The sequence below is a fragment of the Dendrobates tinctorius genome, unplaced genomic scaffold, assembly GCF_039654945.1.
Source record: "Dendrobates tinctorius isolate UK_male_01 unplaced genomic scaffold, ASM3965494v1 ptg000084l, whole genome shotgun sequence".
Lineage (NCBI taxonomy): Eukaryota > Metazoa > Chordata > Amphibia > Anura > Dendrobatidae > Dendrobates > Dendrobates tinctorius.
Genome location: NW_027361752.1, coordinates 403,186 through 421,242, shown reverse-complemented (window position 1 = coordinate 421,242; position 18,057 = coordinate 403,186). Strand labels below are relative to the sequence as shown.

At 44.9% G+C, this 18,057-nt stretch overlaps 1 protein-coding gene across 4 annotated transcripts in view; it reads right to left on the bottom strand.

The window, feature by feature from the left end:
* The window catches only part of CMSS1 (cms1 ribosomal small subunit homolog), a 390,654-nt gene that overhangs the window by 9,722 nt on the left and 362,875 nt on the right, over window positions 1-18,057 (bottom strand). For 3 of the 4 annotated variants that reach the window (XM_073584366.1, XM_073584364.1, XM_073584367.1), the window contains exons 3-6: window positions 11,511-11,588; window positions 10,174-10,303; window positions 5,624-5,683; window positions 1,381-1,483 (exon numbers count right to left, since the gene is read on the bottom strand). In XM_073584366.1, coding sequence (XP_073440467.1) covers window positions 1,381-1,483; window positions 5,624-5,683; window positions 10,174-10,303; window positions 11,511-11,588 — 371 coding nt within the window. Of the gene's footprint in view, window positions 1-1,380; window positions 1,484-5,623; window positions 5,684-10,173; window positions 10,304-10,558; window positions 10,736-11,510; window positions 11,589-18,057 lie in introns of those variants that run through there. The other variant, XM_073584368.1, reaches the window with a different exon arrangement.

Here is an 18,057-nt window from a genome sequence, read left to right as displayed (position 1 = left end):
GCACACCAACTTACTCACTGCTCCAGGTCATGTGGTGATTTCTGTCTGCTGCCAGCTCCATGCGCTATGCCTCTTGTTTTCCTGCTTTCTCTCTTCATGTTTCCTGACTGTGTGTATAGGGGGGCGGCGCCTGAACTCTCTGCTTCTTATGCAGTCAGGGTGCACCGGTCTAAGCTGTCCCCGACCAATCACCTGGAGCCCTTTACTATATAGGGTCACCACACCCACTAACCATTGCCTGTGCAATGTCTCTACTCAGTTAGCTCCTTGCTACTGAGGAAGCCAGGCCCTGTCCTTTGTCTTGCCTTCCTTGAGAGGCTTTACTCCTAGCTTTTCTTGTACACTCTGTGTGCCCGCCAGGAGGCTTATATCCTGGCCCCTGTCTTGTCCCAGCCTTGTCTGAGTACTTGCTTGGTACTTTTCTGCTAGCCCTCCAGGAGGCTGAATATCCTGGTTCCTGCATCCTTCGGTCCCTGTACATGTCTCATACTGTTTCCCTGTCTGAACTCTGCCTTACCTCTGTCTGTCAGTCTCCTTGTCTGTGGTTCCTTTCCCTGCTGTCTTTCCATGTCCTCCCTGTCTTACTTTGCACTCTTGCAAGCTCCGCCTACCTTGCACTCTTGCAAGCTCCGCCTACCTTGCACTCTTGCAAGCTCCACCTACCTTGCACTCTTGCAAGCTCCGCCTACCTTGCACTTTTGCAAGCTCTGCCTACCTTGCACTCTTGCAAGCTCCGCCTACCTTGCACTCTTGCAAGCTCCGCCTACGTCACACTCCTGTGGCTCCGCCTACGCCGCACTCCTGCAGCTCCGCCTACTCCGCACTCCTGCGGCTCAGTTCCTAACCTGTTCCAACACACTACACTCCTTCCTGACTATACCGTTACCTGCATCTGCTGTGTGAACAGGCGCCTGCCTGTCCCTTCTGATACCACGCCCTCCTGTCCTGTGTCTCCAAGCTGTGCCCGCCTGTCCTGTGTCTCCAAGCCGTGCCTCTTTGCCTTGTGTCTCCAAGCCGTGCCCGCCTGCCTTGTGTCTCAAGCCGTGCCCACTTGCCCTGTGTCTCAGCTGTGCCTGCTTGCCCTGTGTCTCAGCCTGCTTGTCACTCGCACCTGTCCAGGTGTCCTGTTCCTGAGTGGGATCAGCAGCCACAGCCAGACACCACCCTGGAGTGGCACCTGGCAGCTACCTGCCGCACAAGCCTGACCTCACCATCAGAGGCTCCAGTGAAGACCGAGGTAGCTGTCGTAGTTACGCCCCTTCCAGGGTAGTCTGGTTTGTGGCACAGTGGGCCACAACCCCCGGCTCGCGCCAATCAGCCAAGGCGCAAGCGTGACAATGATAATTATTAGTTGATTATTGATGGTCATCGTATACTTACTTAATTAGTTCTAGAGTGCGGAGAGCAGAGCTGCAGACAACCAGCAAGAGGACGGATTTCTTTTCTTTGTGATTTTTTGATAGTTTTGACCATTTGGGGCAAACTGAAAAAAACCAAAGAGCGGATAACTGTTACAAGTCTTCGCTGTAGGCTATAAAGTTGCAAACAAAATTATTCAACCTCCATTGGAAATTCAGTTTATTATGAAAACGTACAAACTTTCTGCTGTTTGTAAAAAAGCAAATATAACTTCAATAGCTCAACGCAACTATTCTAGCAAGCGGTTTCTCCAAATCCACGCAAAATCGAAAAGTTTGCCCAACCTGTCAACAGAATCCCTTACAGTAGCGCACACAGAAGTTGTGTCATGCCCACCTAATGAAATTAATCAAGGGCTATTTAGCTGCATCAGGTGTACTTGATCTGAAACATCAAATACCTGGACCGGCTTGGGGTTTTATAGACTGTTGTGTTTGATTGGATGTTTATGTAAGGTCCCAAAGGTTTAAATAAGAGATTGTTGACTTGCAAAAAACAAGAAAAAGATAAAGATATAGTTGGATGCAGGGTTTGTCATTTCAAATTAAAGAGGTTGGCCACTATTCTTATTCATGGCCTATCCTTAGAAAGATTTGGTGGCAGCGGTCACTGAGGAATCTGGTGAGAAATGGTGTAACTGCAGCACTGGGCCACGCACACAGCCACTATGCAGATGATGGATATGCTGTGTTTCGGCAGCATCCCAAAATTTCCAGCTGGCACTGGAAACAAACGATTGTCAGGGGTGCCGAGTGTCACACTCACACGGATCAGATATTAATGACACCGGCGGTGTCTCGAGTCTCTTACCAAGCGGGACGTATTCCTACGGGAGAACGCTCCCTAGGATACCTACCCCCTGCCTCTTTTGGACACACGTTGGGTTCCGCAACCACCGCTGTCCCGGTAAGTGATTTAGTTTTGTCCATAAGTCATCATCTGATTACAGGTCAAATCCACGATCAGGACATAGAACAGCAATGCGATGTACTGCATGCCCTCTCATGAACCAGGGATTGCATTGACACATCGCTTTGGTATTACTTCTATGCACACCCTAGGTTTGGTGTTCATAGTGATCATTCACCTATAGCTCACACACCCCACAGCGCGGTATCTTCTTATTGATATATTTTGCTTTCTATGCTTAGGTGACAGAATTGGCACGGAATCTGATGTCTAGGTACCAGCTGCTGTAATCCACTGCATACCTGTGAGTGCCGGTGTGTTCTATTCTTCACTAAACATGTGTAGTTGTTTATTTTTATTTAAGAGGTGGAAAAAAATCTCGGACGTTTGCATGAAATTTTTTTTCTCTTGCTTTTGTCACCATTTTCCAAGACCTGTAACGTCTCCATTTTTCAGGATCTGGGGATGGGTTATGGCTTATTTATTTTGTGCCATGAGCTGAAGTTTTTATGGATACCATTTTGGGGTAGATAAGCGGTTTTGCTCGCCTCTTATTGCACTTTATTGCAACGTTGTGTCTGGAAAAAAAAAAAAGAATTCTGGTGTTTCTAAATTTTCCTCTTTATGCCGTTTACTGATCGTATTAATTTATTTTATATTTTGACAGATCGGACATTGCTGAACGCGGTGATACCCAAATAGGTGTGTTTTTATTATTATTACTTTATTTTCAATGGGGCAAAAGGGGGGTGATTTGGACTTTTGTGGTTAATTTTTTTCATATTTTTAAAGACTTTTTCTTTTTATTCACTTTATTTAATAGTCCCCTTAGGAGACTTGAAGCTGTGATAGTCTGTGCTATACATAACACAGGAAGATCATAATGACAGTGATGGACAGTGATGGGGTTCACCAGCGCGCCCCGTGATCACGACAGACGCCGATGAGTGGGATGAATGACACGCTTCCGGCCGGCGTGTGTTAAATCAGTCATGTGCGGGGAGGGATGCGGGCTCAGTGTGTGAGCCCGCATTAAAGTCGGGGACACAACATAAGCCGTAAATATACTGTAAGTCACATGTTGTGAAGGCGATAAAGAAACACTCATTATGCTACCTGGACATGGCAGAAAGAGGAAGCCATCACCAGCTACCACCAGGAGGCCAGTAATCAAAAACCTTCGAGTGACTGCAAAATACCTGCAGCAAGATTTGGTGGCAGCTGTCACTGAGGTGTCACTTTCCAGGGTAAGGGGCAAGCTTAACACTGAAGACCTTCATGCCTGAACTTCAAGATGCTGGTCGTGAAGGGGCTGAATTATTCGGAGACCGCATAGGTCAGTAAAAGTAACATGTTGCATCGAATTTGCAGAAACCATTCGTCATCAGCTCCTCCTCACTATGCTCCGTTCCATTGGCCTCAAGGATACCGTTCTCTCCTGGTTCTCCTCCTATCTCTCCGACCGCTCCTTTACTGTATCTTTTGCCAGTTCCTCCTCCTCTCATCTTTCCCTTACTGTTGGGGTCCCCCAAGGATCGGTTCTAGGTCCCCTCCTCTTCTCCTTGTACACTGCCCCTATTGGTCAAACAATCAGTAGATTTGATTTCCAGTACCATCTCTATGCTGATGACACCCAATTATACGCTTCTTCTCCTGACATAACGCCAGCCTTTCTAGAAAACACCGGCGATTGTCTAAACGCTGTGTCTAATATCATGTCCTCACTATATCTGAAACTGAACCTGTCAAAGACTGAACTCCTGGTGTTTCCTCCCTCTACTAATGTACCTATACCCGACACTGCCATTTCTGTGTGTGGTTCCACTATTACTCCCCAGCAACATGCCCGCTGTCTTGGGGTCATACTTGATTCCGAGTTTTCCTTTGCCCCCCACATTCGATCACTGGCTCGCTCTTGTCATCTGCACCTCAAAAACATTTCTAGAATTCGACCTTTTCTTACCTTTGACTCTGCAAAAACTCTTACTGTTTCTCTTATTCATTCTCGTCTCGACTATTGTAACTCTCTTCTAATCGGTCTCCCGCTTACCAAACTCTCCCCTCTCCAATCTGTCTTGAATGCTGCAGCCAGGATCATATTCCTCACCATTCGTTACACCGATGCCTCTACCTTGTGCCAGTCATTACACTGGCTACCCATCCACTCCAGAATTCAGTATAAACTTATTACCCTCACTCACAAAGCCCTCCATGGCTCAGCACCACCCTACATCTCCTCCCTTGTTTCAGTATACCACCCTACCCGCGCCCTCCGTTCTGCTGATGACCTGAGGTTAGCATCCTCAATAGTCAGAACCTCCCACTCCCGTCTCCAAGACTTTACACGTGCCGCGCCAATTCTTTGGAATGCACTTCCCAGGTCAATACGATTAGTCCCCAATCCCCACAATTTTAAGCGTGTCCTGAAAACGCATTTATTCAGACTGGCCTATCGCCTCAACACATTAACCTAATCTATCCCTATGTGGCACAGCCAAAAGTTTTACCATAACCAGGTTCCCAGCATCATGTTCCCACATGCTTTATGCCTCCATTAGCCCTCTGTGTCTGTACTGTTACACACTTAACATTATGGCTGGTCCATACAATCAGGGCAACTGTTACCACCCACCTTTCGTGTCTACCTCTTTCCTCATAGACTGTAAGCTTGCGAGCAGGGCCCTCACTCCTCTTGGTATTTGTTATAATCTACTGTATGTGATTATTGTTATGCTGTAATGTCTATTGTCTGTACAAATCCCCTCTGAAATGTAAAGTGCTGCGGAATATGTCGGCGCTATAAAAATAAAATGTATTATTATTATTATTATTATTATTATTATATTAGTTGTGCTTTTGATTGGTTTATAGCAAACAGCAGAAAGTTTGTACATTTTGCTATAAGATTAAATTTGCAATGAGGGGGTTGAATAATTTTGATTGCAACTTTAGGCTAAACAGATGCTGGTTGATGTAAGCATGAAATAAGAACACAATGGCACGTATGGGAAGTGAATTACTAACATATTGTGTCACCGATCAATCCAACGCTTCCAGATGTAGAGGGAACAATACTGCTACTGACCACTAGATGGTGGCAGTGCACCGCGTCCATCCGACCGCCCCATATAATGTCATTATCAGCCACACAGGACACAGGTCATGGGGCCTATGGATCACATATATTCGGCACATATACTATGTAATGGATGTATGCTTTCAAAATAGCAGTGTTATTGAGTATTCAATCTGGAAAAATGGCTGTGGCTTCCCCCAAGCTTCAAAATATACTTACTCTCCCTCAGGTAAGATGATAAGGTATGGGTGAGGTCATTTTCTTTTGCAAAAGAATGGTCTATGAATGTAAAAAAAAAAAATGTTTTCATTAATTAAAACATCAAAATGACAGCAACAAATAACAAGAGAAATTTCCTAAACCAAATGCACCAGAATTGTGTCTTAATATTGTAAAAACTGGAAGTGCATTGGGGGCATGGCGGTGCCCTCGGAGAACACCCGCCGCCCCTAATGCACCGCCAGGATAACTGGTGTACGGCTGCAACGCTCAATTTCACGTGGCTGGCACATCGGATCCCCACAATACAAGTATTATTATCATCTACAGATTCATACAGCCTGTTTGCTTATTAAAACCGTCCTGACAGATTCTCCGGTCACACAGCACTACAGCAATACGGCAGAGGTTTATATTGAGGTTATTTTTCAATATTTGACACTGAAAACAAATATAGATGTAACAGACTATACACAGCTCTGGCAAAGTTAAGAGACCACTTCCAAATGTTCAGTTTGTCTGATTTTTCTCTTTATAGGTATATTTTTGAGTAAAATGTAAATTGTTCTTTTAGTCTATAAACTTCTGACATCATGTCTCCGAGTTTCCAAGCAATAAATTTTGTATTTTTTTTTCTGACAAAGAAAAATGGTCAAAATAAAAAAAACAGTGCTTTCAGATCTCAAATAATGCAAAGAAAACAAGTTCATAATCATTTAGAAACAACAATACTAATTAACTCAGGAAGAGTTCAGAAATCAATATTTTGTGGAATAACCATGATTTTTAGTCACAGTTTTCTTGCGTCTTGGCATGCTTTCCACCAGACTTTCACACTGCTTCAGGCACAAAAATGTAAGCAGTTCATCTTTGTTTGATAGCTTGCGACTATCCATCTTCCTCTTGATTACATTCCAGAGGTTTTCAATGGGGTTCAGGTCTGGAGATTGGGCAGCCCATGACAGAGTTTTGATGTGGTGGTCTCTTAATTTTTGCCAGAGCTGTATATATGTCAGAGCCGAGGGATCCGGGCGTCAGAGCCGAGGAATCCGGGCGTCAGAGCCGAGGGATCCGGGCGTCAGAGCCGAGGGATCCGGGCGTCAGAGCCGAGGGACCCGGTCGTCAGAACCGAGGGACCCGGGCGTCAGAGCCGAGGGACCCGGGCGTCAGAGTAGACAATATAAGGTGTCAGAGCAGAGGGACCCGGCGTCAGAGCCTAGGGATCTGGCGTCAGAGCCTAGGGACCCGGGCATCAAAGCCTAGGGACCTGGGTGTCAGAGCAGACAATATTGGGTGTCAGAGCCGAGGGACCCGGGCGTCAGAGACGAGGGACCCGGGTGTCAGAGTAGACTATATCGGGGGTCAGAGCAGAGGGACCCGCGAGTCAGAGCCCAGGGACCCGGGCATCAGAGCCGAGGGGGGTCAGAGCAGAGGGACCCGGGCATCAGAGTACCCAATGTTGGGGGTCAGAGCAGAGGGGCACGCGCGTCAATGCCCAGGGACCCGGGCATCAGAGCAGAGGGACCGGGTGTCAGAGTAGACAATATTGGGGGTCAGAGCAGAGGGGCCCGCGCATCAGAGCCAAGGGACCCGGGCGTCAGAGCCTAGGGATCCAGGTGTCAGAGCAGACAATATTGGGTGTCAGAGCCGAGGGACCCGGGCATCAGAGCCGACAATATTGGGGTCAGACCAGAGGGGCCCGGGCGTCAGAGCAGTGAGTCCTGGCTGACCTGTTTTTGCATGCTAGTAAACACATAATTCTCTGAGGCCAACATAAGACTATATAATTGAATAGTGACTACCAGGAGACAATGGCCTTTGGCCCATCACACCATCGATACCAGGCCAAGGAAACTAGGTCACTGCTAGGGCAAACAGCCCCGCTTATGAATAAATCAGCTTTCCCCTAAGGAGCTAAAAATAAACAGGTATGGAATAAGAAACCTTTCATTTTCTTGAGAAGGGAAGACAGATCTAGCTCATACATGAAATATCATATAACACAAGGAGATTATTGCTGGAAATATCCTACAACACTTATAATAATCACAAGCCCAAAAGCCTGGGCTTTGGGTTTCTCCCAATGGTTCAAATAAAGTGCAAGCAAACAAGAGCTGGACTCGAGAAGCCTATACTTACATCCCAACCACACACTGAAGTCTCTGCGGTTTCCAAAAGTGAACAATTTTTATTTAACCTTCCCTGTGGTTTTTTATTCTGGGGAAAAAGTTTAGGCCCAGAGAAGACATCAATCAGTCAGAACTTCTCTTAAAGGGCAACCACGACCTGCACACACTGGAGGCCACCATTAATAATCAGCATTTATCCATGAGAAGAAACCCCATCGACTCATTAGGAAGCAATGTAATGACTGAGGTTACTGGCAAGCCAACGGCATGGACCTTAGAGACACAACGAGGTATAAGGAAGGATGAATTACAGACACGTAAGGAAAATTACTATTACTGGGAGTTACTGGGAAAACTTGAGTATATAAGAACTCTCTAGCAGAGATCCCGCATGTCACAAGTGTGGATGTCAGACCATGTGTGAACCTGCAAGTAGACAAAAGCTGGTCTCTGCTGCCATCACTTAACCACTTATGGGGTCATGATCAGAGAAGGTAAGGGGCACCATGGCTGGTATTTTAAAGGGGTGTCCAGGAGTGCCAAAATATGGTCGCTTCCTTTTAGAAACAGTGACCCCCATCAGCTTGGCGTTGTGCATGTTCTTACAGCTCAGCTGCATTCAATACAAAGGGGATGAGTTGCAATACCAGACACAACTTATGATCAGGGGGGGCTCTGTTTTAGAACAGCCATGTGTTTCTAATCCTAGATAATTCCTTTAACCCTTCTATTACCAAGATCAATTTTCACATTCCAAACATTTCCCAATAAAACCTGAATAACAAAACTCAAATCATATATCACCCCAATCTAACCTCAAGGACACCTTCATGTAATTTTGCATCATAGTCTAATAAATATACAAGTTCAAAACACACAGGTGGCTTATGGCTTTACTTACTGGCAGATATCTTCATAAAATTTAGCCAAACAAACGACACCAAAAATCTCAGTAATTCAGATGACAGTAAACATCTTATTAATTGAGCCAACTGATGGCACAAAGGTTCATTAGATGTGAAACTGCTCATCTTCTCATGGCTTCAGCGAGCTCCTATCTTCTCTGACTAGTAATGAAGAAAAGTTCCTGAGAGCGGGGAAGAGATAAGAGTACTAGACTCCGCTTATAAATTCTAGGAGAAGAAACAATGGAAAGATGGGGTTCACTGTGCTGAGAACACCAGTAGAAACCAGGGCATACCAGTAGATGACCCCAGAGCATACCGGTAGATGACCCCAGAGCATACCGGTAGATGAAACCAGGGCATACCGGTAGATGACCCCAGGGCATACCGGTAGATGAAACCAGGGCATACAGGTAAGATGAAACCAGGGCATACCGGTAAGATGAAACCAGAGCATACCGGTAGATGAAACCAGGGCATACCGGTAGATGAAACCAGAGCATACCGGTAGATGAAACCAGGGCATACCGGTAGATGACCCCAGGGCATACCGGTAGATGAAACCAGGGCATACAGGTAGATGAAACCAGGGCATACCGGTAAGATGAAACCAGAGCATACCGGTAGATGAAACCAGGGCATACCGGTAGATGAAACCAGGGCATACCGGTAGATGAAACCAGAGCATACCGGTAGATGACGCCAGAGCATACCGGTAGATGAAACCAGGGCAGATGAAACCAGGGCATACCGGTGGATGAAACCAGGAGACCAAGGATTTTTCTGTGTGGTTTATTATCAATGCGTTTCAAAGTTGTTTTTGTTCTGATGAAGAAGTTTGTTAACTTTGAAACGCGTTGACAATAAACCCGACAGAAATATCATTGGTTTCCTGGTTTCATCTACCGGTATTTCCTGGTTTCAATTACTGGTATTCCCTGGTTTCAGCTACTAGTATTTTCGTCATCAAAGTGAAGCCCATCTCTCCATTGTTTCTTCTCCTTGGGTTTACTTGCGGGACTGCAGCAGCCGACAATTGTGTCTCACACAAGTCTACCATGTGAGCAATTCCCAGCACCCTGAACGAAAGTGTGGATGTGACTGGCCCGATAATGGCAATATTTGTCTGAGCGCAGCCTTACAATTTCCACAAAACACAATTTATTTTACACTACTTGCTGCCAAAAATGCAGTGTGCATGATATTCTTATCTAGGATAGTTGTCAGATATGCCAGAGATCTCAGGTAGCTACAGAACACACCTCTAGAAAAATGATAATGCACTCGTTGTATTTGGAACTCCCATAGCAATGAATGGAGAAAGGTAGCACGTGTCATCTCTCCACTCACCGACGGTTGGACACTCGCTGAAATGAGGGGTAAGGGAGACCTCCACTCTTGAGATAGGTGCAGATCCAAGAGGTGGGTCCCGGGTCTATCAGACATGTGTAACAGCCTTCAAGATGAAGCAGGAGATTTATAAAATGATGTTTGGTAAGAGAACGATAGGCCGTACCCGGAAGTTTGAACTCCTCCATCTCAATCACTGAGCGTGTCTTCTTGTAGAATTGCTCAATCAGCTGTTGCAGATCTTCTGGGGTTCCTGGTTTTGGTGCAGATGTTGCAAGAACGTCCGTAATTGTTTTCTGAAATGTAATAAAATATTTGTATATTAATCAAAACGGTACATAGACATATTAAAAAAGGTTTTGATCACATCTGCATTAAGACTTTCAAATAATGAAAGATCAAAACATCAACTGATGGACATCATTGACCACTAATGGGGTCAGTCAGGGTTTCCATGTGGTTTTTGAGGGTTTGAAGCCAAGAGAAGCAGTGTAGGCCTCTAATCTTGCTGACATATCTGATAGAACTTCCAGCAAAGGTGTGAACCCCACCTTGTATAGTAATGCTCTTTGTAAGCTTTCAGCAAATAAAGCAAGAAGACCTGGTCTCTCAAGATAACCTGTAGTCTGCTTGGTTCCATGGAGATGCCTACATGCCAATACAATAAAAGAATTATGGCTTTTACAAGTAAATGTATAAACCAAGAATCTCATTATAAACCTTCACAAATCCATTTTTCGATAAGAAATTCCACCTTTCTGAAGTCCTCTTCTGAACTAAGCGAGAAGGCTATAATTAACTAGACATGGATATTCAACTGTAGCTATCAAGACATTTCATCTATCAGGTTTAACAAAAAAATATTATTAAGGGCTCGCTCACAAGGTCATAGAGTCTCTCAAGTGAGAGGATTGGGCCGATTATGTCAGTCAGAGTTTGAGCCGAGTGTGCTCCGATTGTCTCGCATGACAGAATCGAAGAACAGGTGTGGCGAAGACGGGACTTAATTTTTACACCTTCTCCATTGTCTGTGCCCTTGTAAATAGGACTGCACTCTGATGACATCTGAGTGCAGTCCAATTATTTTACAAGCACCCATAGACTTGTGTGGGTGTGCACGGTCTGATAGCTGCACTCGTAGCATGCTAGGATTTTTTTTTTTTCTTGTATTGAATTGGCATGAGAAAAAAAAAATTCCAGATTTGCACTGCCCCATAGTATGACATAAAAGGCCAGTGACTGACGGCCTTTCAGTGCATACAGCGACCTGTATATCACTACACAAAACACTTAGGCTTAGAATGAGATGTTGAAATAATTAAAATACTGAAGATTTTCTTGCAAAACTATAAATTAATCTGCTCAGTTTCTCCTATGTGGATTTATAGCAGACAGAGTAGTGTTTCTGAATCAGAGCTCAAAATCCCCCGCAAAAATGTAAAAGTAAAACATAATGTCCTGTCTACCTACAGCCATCGCCTACCAGGAGCTAACTGCATGTACCTTCTTCCTTTTTCTGGATTTTTTTTCTGTTTTCTCCACGTTCTCCTCTTCTGGTTTTCTTAAGATGCATTCCTTCACCTACAAAAACAAGTGAGTATACAGAAATGGAACATATTAGACATTTATAAGGGTATGTGCACACACTGCGCACTTGGCTGCGGATCCGCAGCAGTTTTCCATGCGATGTACAGTACCATGTTATGCTATGGAAAACCATATCCGCTGTGCACATGCTGCGGAAAATTCCGCGCACATTTGCTGCGGTTTATTTCCCGCAGCATGTCAATTCTTTGTGCGGATTCCGCAGCGTTTTTACACCTCTTCCAATATAGGAATCCGCAGGTGTAAAAACGCAGGTGAAATCCGCAGAAAATCCTCAGGGAATCTGCACTAAATCCGCAGGTAAAATGCTGGTCAATTTACCTGCGGATTCAGCCAAATCCGCAACGTGTGCACATACCCTTACAAGGCCAAGTTCACACGACCGCATTTTCTGTCTGCGTGCTGTCCGTGAACAGAAGTACAGCATACGAACAGCCATTTTTTTTTTTTTTCTTTCAGCACGCATTGAATCTGCAACTGAAAGAAAATCATAGCACGCATTAGTTTCTTCCATATGTCGGAGGAGACTCCCTATTCAAAACCTATAGGTGCACAAAAAAAAATTAGGTTCCATATGGAACCCCAGCATGGCATTCGATTTTTATGGATACATTGCAATTCTCATTGGAAGCTGCATTTTGTCTTGTAAATTTTTAACAACTGCTGATGTATAAAAAGAGATGGCATACGGATGACAAGTCAGGAAAAAAAAAAATCGATCAAGTTTTCCGGATGAAACTGATTTTTCTACATGTTCCTATGAACTTGACCTACAGAAACTACTATAAAAAAAAACATAAATTTTTTTTTTTTATAAACCTGTTAATTTCCTTCCATTATAGTTTGGGGGATGTGTGCTTTCCAAGGGTTAACTTTTTTTTTTTTTTTTTTTACAGTATCATTATCCAGTGAACATGTGCAAGATCCATGAGTCCGCACGGTTTTCTAGGTGTTCCTGGTGGGGTCAGTTAAAACGTTGGCAGGAGGGCATCATCCCTGCCGATACTGTGTCAACCAAATGTCTATTTTGGAAATCAAGGAGATCACAATCCAACTGGCACAGAATGATCCAGGGTGAGGAACCCAAGATATTCCCTGCTATATATCCTTTAATCCCGATTCCCTAGGCAGGGATCTGGCCTTCGCTGGAGGGAAACCCCAGGTCTCTGCTCCCAGACTAGTCTTGTATTGGTGACTGCGGCAAGATCTAGTCAGGGATCAAGATCAAGAGCAACCAACAATGTCCAGCAAGGAATGAATGATTAGGAAGAGAAATCAATATTCAGCGAATAAGAACCAGGCAGACGAGGCTGGAAGGTGAGGTGAGGTCAGGATATGGAAAATAGCCGGGATCATCACAGTGTTGAGTAGGTAACAGGCAGTGGCCCAGGAAGGTTTGCACCTTTACTTGGTCGTCAACATCCTCTTGTTAGTGCAGCTTTCTTCACAAACTGACAGAACTTCGGTCATAAATTGGCTGCTGGTGAAGGAACATGTAACCAGATCTGTCCATTAGTCTCCACCAAAAGAAAAGCTGCATTCTCATGTGAAGCATTTTACAATTGGAGGAGACGGATGGACAGTCACATGCTACTTCTTCAGCAGGCAAATTATGACAGCAGTGCTAGGCAGTTTATAAGGAAAACTGCAATATCAAGGGAATGTGTCTATGCTATTTAAAAAGGTTCTTAGAATGGTAACAAGACAGGTGGCTGTGAGCATGTGCAGTAGGAAGCTTCACTGTTATGTCCTGGAGAGAACCTGTACAGTATACTATAAAGTTATATCTAGGTCACAGCAGCTCAGCATTCAGATAGAAAAGATGGACAGCAGTGTGAGCAGCCTCTTCTTACCTAAGCACCTCTGATATCTTCAATATTGGATCAGAAAGACAGGAAGGACAGCAGTGTGAGCAGCCTCAGCAACTCTGGCATCTACAGTATTAGATCAGAATGATATGGTGGACAGCAGTGTGAGCAGCCTCTTAAATCGACACCTCCGGTATCTCCAGTATTAGCTCAGATAGACATTGTGGAGAGCAGTGTGAACAGCCTCTTCTTACCTCAACATCTCTGGCATCTCCAGTATTGGATCAGATAGACATAGTGGACAGCAGTATGAGCAGCCTCTTCTTTCCTCAACACCTCTGGTATCTCCAGTATTAGATCAGATAGACATGGTGGACAGCAGTATGAGCAGCCTCTTCTTGCCTCAGCACCTCTGGCATCTCCAGTATTAAATCAGAAAGCTATGATGGACAGCAGTGTGAGCAGCCTCTTCTTACCTCAACACCTCTGGCATTTCCAGTATTGGATCAGATAGGCATGGTGGACAGCAGTGTGAGCAGCCTCTTCTTTCCTCAACACCTCTGGTATCTCCAGTATTAGATCAGATAGACATGGTGGACATCAATGTGAGCAGCCTCTTCTTTCCTCAGCACCTTTGGCATATCCAGTATTGGATTAGATAGGCATGGTGGACAGCAGTGTGAGCAGCCTATTCTTACCTCAGCACCTCTGGCATCTCCAGTATTGGATCAGATAGGCATGGTGGACATCAGTGTTAGCAGCTTCTTCTTACCTCTGCACCTCTGGCATCTCCAGTATTGGATGAAATAGGCATGGTGGACAGCAGTGTGAACATCCTCTTCTTACCTCTGCACCTCTGGCATATCCAGTATTGGATCAAATAGGCATGGTGGACAGCAATGTGAACATCGTCTTCTTACCTCATCACTCCTGGTGTCTCCAGCATAAGATCATATAGACAAGGTGGACAGCAGTGTGAGAAGTCTGTTCTTACCACAGCAACCCTGTTATCACCAGTATTGGAACAGATAGGCAGTGTGGACAGCAGTGTGAGCAGCCTCTTCTTACCTCAGCACTAGTAAATCAAAATATCCACTGACAAATCCTTTTCCTCTACATGAATGGCGGATGCAGAGCTTCCTACTGCATATGCTCACAGGCACTCATCTTGTTAATATTCTAAGACAGGTTTCTGTCACTGTATCAAGATGATGGCCATTTTTAACATACTACAGTAAAGAGATGTTCTCCTTAGACAAAACAAGCGTGACTTGCTGATTAAAGATAGCTTGGAATTTATATGTAAAATTTTCTTCAAGGTAAAGTCTGAAGCTAAATTGGAAGAAAGCCGCTTGAACTGATATCAAGGGGATGAGATCATGTAGGAATAACAAGAGAGCGGTCAGAAACACCTATGGCAGGTGAGGCCAGAGAAGAGCAGCCAGGGTGCACAGTAGAGCTGTGATCGCCTGCAGCACACCTTTGTTGGAGCGGTGAGTGATGGAGGTCAGCCGGGGAGCATGGATGAGTAACATAGCGGCAGTTTTGTGATTAGGACACTACATTATGGGACATGGAGATATCGCAGCAGCTGTTTCTACACCTGATGAACAGGAACAAGCTTTGTACAGAATCCAAGTACAAGGACTCAGATGTTGGAAACTGAGAGAAGAACGTCTGTCAGTCTGGCTTTTCTTCCTATAATCTGTCACATATGTTGATACGGTAAGCGGATTTTCCTAGTAAGAAATAATAGGAAGCGTGCCGATCTGGCCCCAGCATATCATCTGAAATTGCTCTTCCATGTACGTTTGAAGCCTAGATTGTTAGAGCAGTTTCCTGCGACGTGTTCTACGAAGGAAAATATTATAGAATTTGGCCTAGAGGGATCCAGATGGAATACGGACACAATTACATCAGCGTTTACATTCCAATGATAGGGGTCAATCGCAGCCCTTCACATGACTGATGGAAGACATAAACTTCCTGTATAATGAGCTCGGGGAACGTGTATGCGATAGAAACCCTGATTTTCTGCCACTTATAAGCTTCTTATTCTAGCCTCTAGTGTCTACAGTCACCACTCATGCTATGCTACCAATTTACAGGCGCATTGCCTATTTTAACCATTTCAGGATGAGGCCAATTATTGGTCTAAAAAGTTTGCATTGGAATAAAAAAAAATAATATGGCTGCTTAATTCCAGAAGGGTCACACTTGTCCATGACTTGTTTGTGTTATCACAGCTCTGCACAATTAAGGTAGATTAGAGGGAACCTGTCAGATCCCCCGTGCCCCCAGCAGTTGTATCTACATAGCGTCATAACTAGTGCTATACATACCTCGCACATGCACGCGGCTCCTTCCCCTCACTGCGCTCATCCTCTGAAGCCGGGTATACGCGTCATGATCAGAAGTCTTCTGCCCTCCCGATCACGCACAGTGCGCCTCTCTGAAGTCGGCATGTGTACACTCGGCTTCTGAAGATGAGCGCGGTGAGGGAAAAAAGCCGCATGCATGTAGCAGGTAAGTATGGCACTAGCCATGACGCGGGCACTGGTAAACTATGTTATCACGCACACATGGCACGTTCCGAATGATGCTGCTGCGCGGGGCGTGTTCCGAATGATGCTGCTGCGCAGGCGCGGGGCGTGTTCCGAATGATGCTGCTGCGTGGGGCGTGTTCCGAATAATGCTGCTGCGCAGGTGCGGGGCGTGTTCCGAATGATGCTGCTGCGCGGGGCGTGTTCCGAATGATACTGCTGCGCAGGTGCGGGGTGTGTTCCGAATGATGCTGCTGCGCAGGCGCGGCCACTGGCGCCATTTTGATGAAAATAATTTTTTTTTCTCTCAATAAATTTATAGGACAAAATCAAATGAAATTATGGATATTATAGATCGTATCATGCTACAGCACACGCGCCTGCATGATGAATGTCTTTTTTTTTCTTTTTCAAACAATAAGATATACAGTATGTGAAATAGGGGACAGGACACTGAGGGATCAGTTACTTGTCAAAAGCCATAAGGATGAATAATGTAAAGTCCCGGCAACAAGACTCCGCGGAGCACGAGCATATCATTAACTGCAAAATACAAACACAGATTAAACAACAACCACAAGACGGATTTCATCACCCAGGTATCATTTTAATCAGTATAACTGCGCCGACCCGACACTGTCTGTGGGTTACCGTGCACAATCCTGCCGACAAGTTACCTTTAAAGAGGTTGCCCACTACGTTTTCAATGATGACCTACCTTACGTGTTCTTGGTGTCAGTGGCTGCAACGGCTCGATTGTTGATCTACTCCGTCTTCTGATTGTGGCTGTGACAGGGTACTACACACCCCCCTCTTATTCAAATCAGCTGATCAGCGGGGGTGCCAGGTGTCGGACCCCGGCCGATCAGATATTGATGATCTATCCTAAGGATAGGTCATCAAGGTAAAAGTAGTGGACAACCTCTTTAAGGGATCAGTAACTCAATATATTACCTTTCAGCGCCCGGCTATGTTTATTTTAATATGGACGGCACTTTAGGAAGCCATTGTCACTACTGACTGTGGCATCTAAGGGGTTTAATGACCAAATAATGTGTCACAATTACACCTTATGCTGAAATATCAGATGGGGTTTTTAATTTCACATTGGTCAAAATGGTATGTTCATTGCATAAAGAGAGAAGGAAAGACAAATTCGGTAAAGTCCTGAATCTAGCGTGAGAACAGTCCCGGATTTGGAAAGTTGTCCCGGAAGGCCGGCAGCTCATACCACTTACATTGTATCTACATCAGTAGCGTAGCTACTTGGGGGGGCAGACGGCCCTGTGCTCTCAGGGGCCCACGCAGAGCTACGCTACTGTAACTGTATCGGGGTGCGCAGTGCGCCCATACAGTTACACTCTGCAGTACCACCCAGCTGCTATGGAGCCCTTGAGCATGAAGTGGGCCTCGGTGCCAGTACCGGCCTCCCTGCCCGTCACCGCAAGTTCCACTGTATCAGCTATATGCTGATACAGTTGAAAGCAATGATGAGACAGGGAGCGACACTCTCCCATCATTCCCCCCTCTGCGTCTGACGTCTGAGGTCTACGGGGAATGCATTATACTATATAGAGACCTATGGGGTGGGCATTATACTACAGCTCTGGCAAAAATTAAGAGACCACCACATCAAAACCCTGTCATGGGCAGCCCATTCTCCAGACCTGAACCCCACTGAAAACCTCTGGAATGTAATCAAGAGGATGGTGGATAGTCACAAGCCATCAAACAAAGAACTGCTTCAATTTTTGCGCCAGAAGCAGTGTGAAAGGCTGGTAGCAAGCAAAAGCAGTTTTTAAAAATCATTGTTATTCCACAAAATATTGATTTCAGAACTCTTCCTGAGTTAAAACATCAGTATTGTTGTTTCTAAATGATTATGAACTTGTTTTCTTTGCATTATTTGAATTCTGAAAGCACTGGGCTTTTTTTATTTTGACCATTTTTCTTTGTCAGAAAAAAATACAAAATTTATTGCTTGGAAATTCGGAGACATGTCAGAAGTTTATAGACTAAAAGAATAATTTACATTTTACTCAAAAATATACCTATAAAAAGAAAAATCAGACAAACTGAACAACTGAAAGTGGT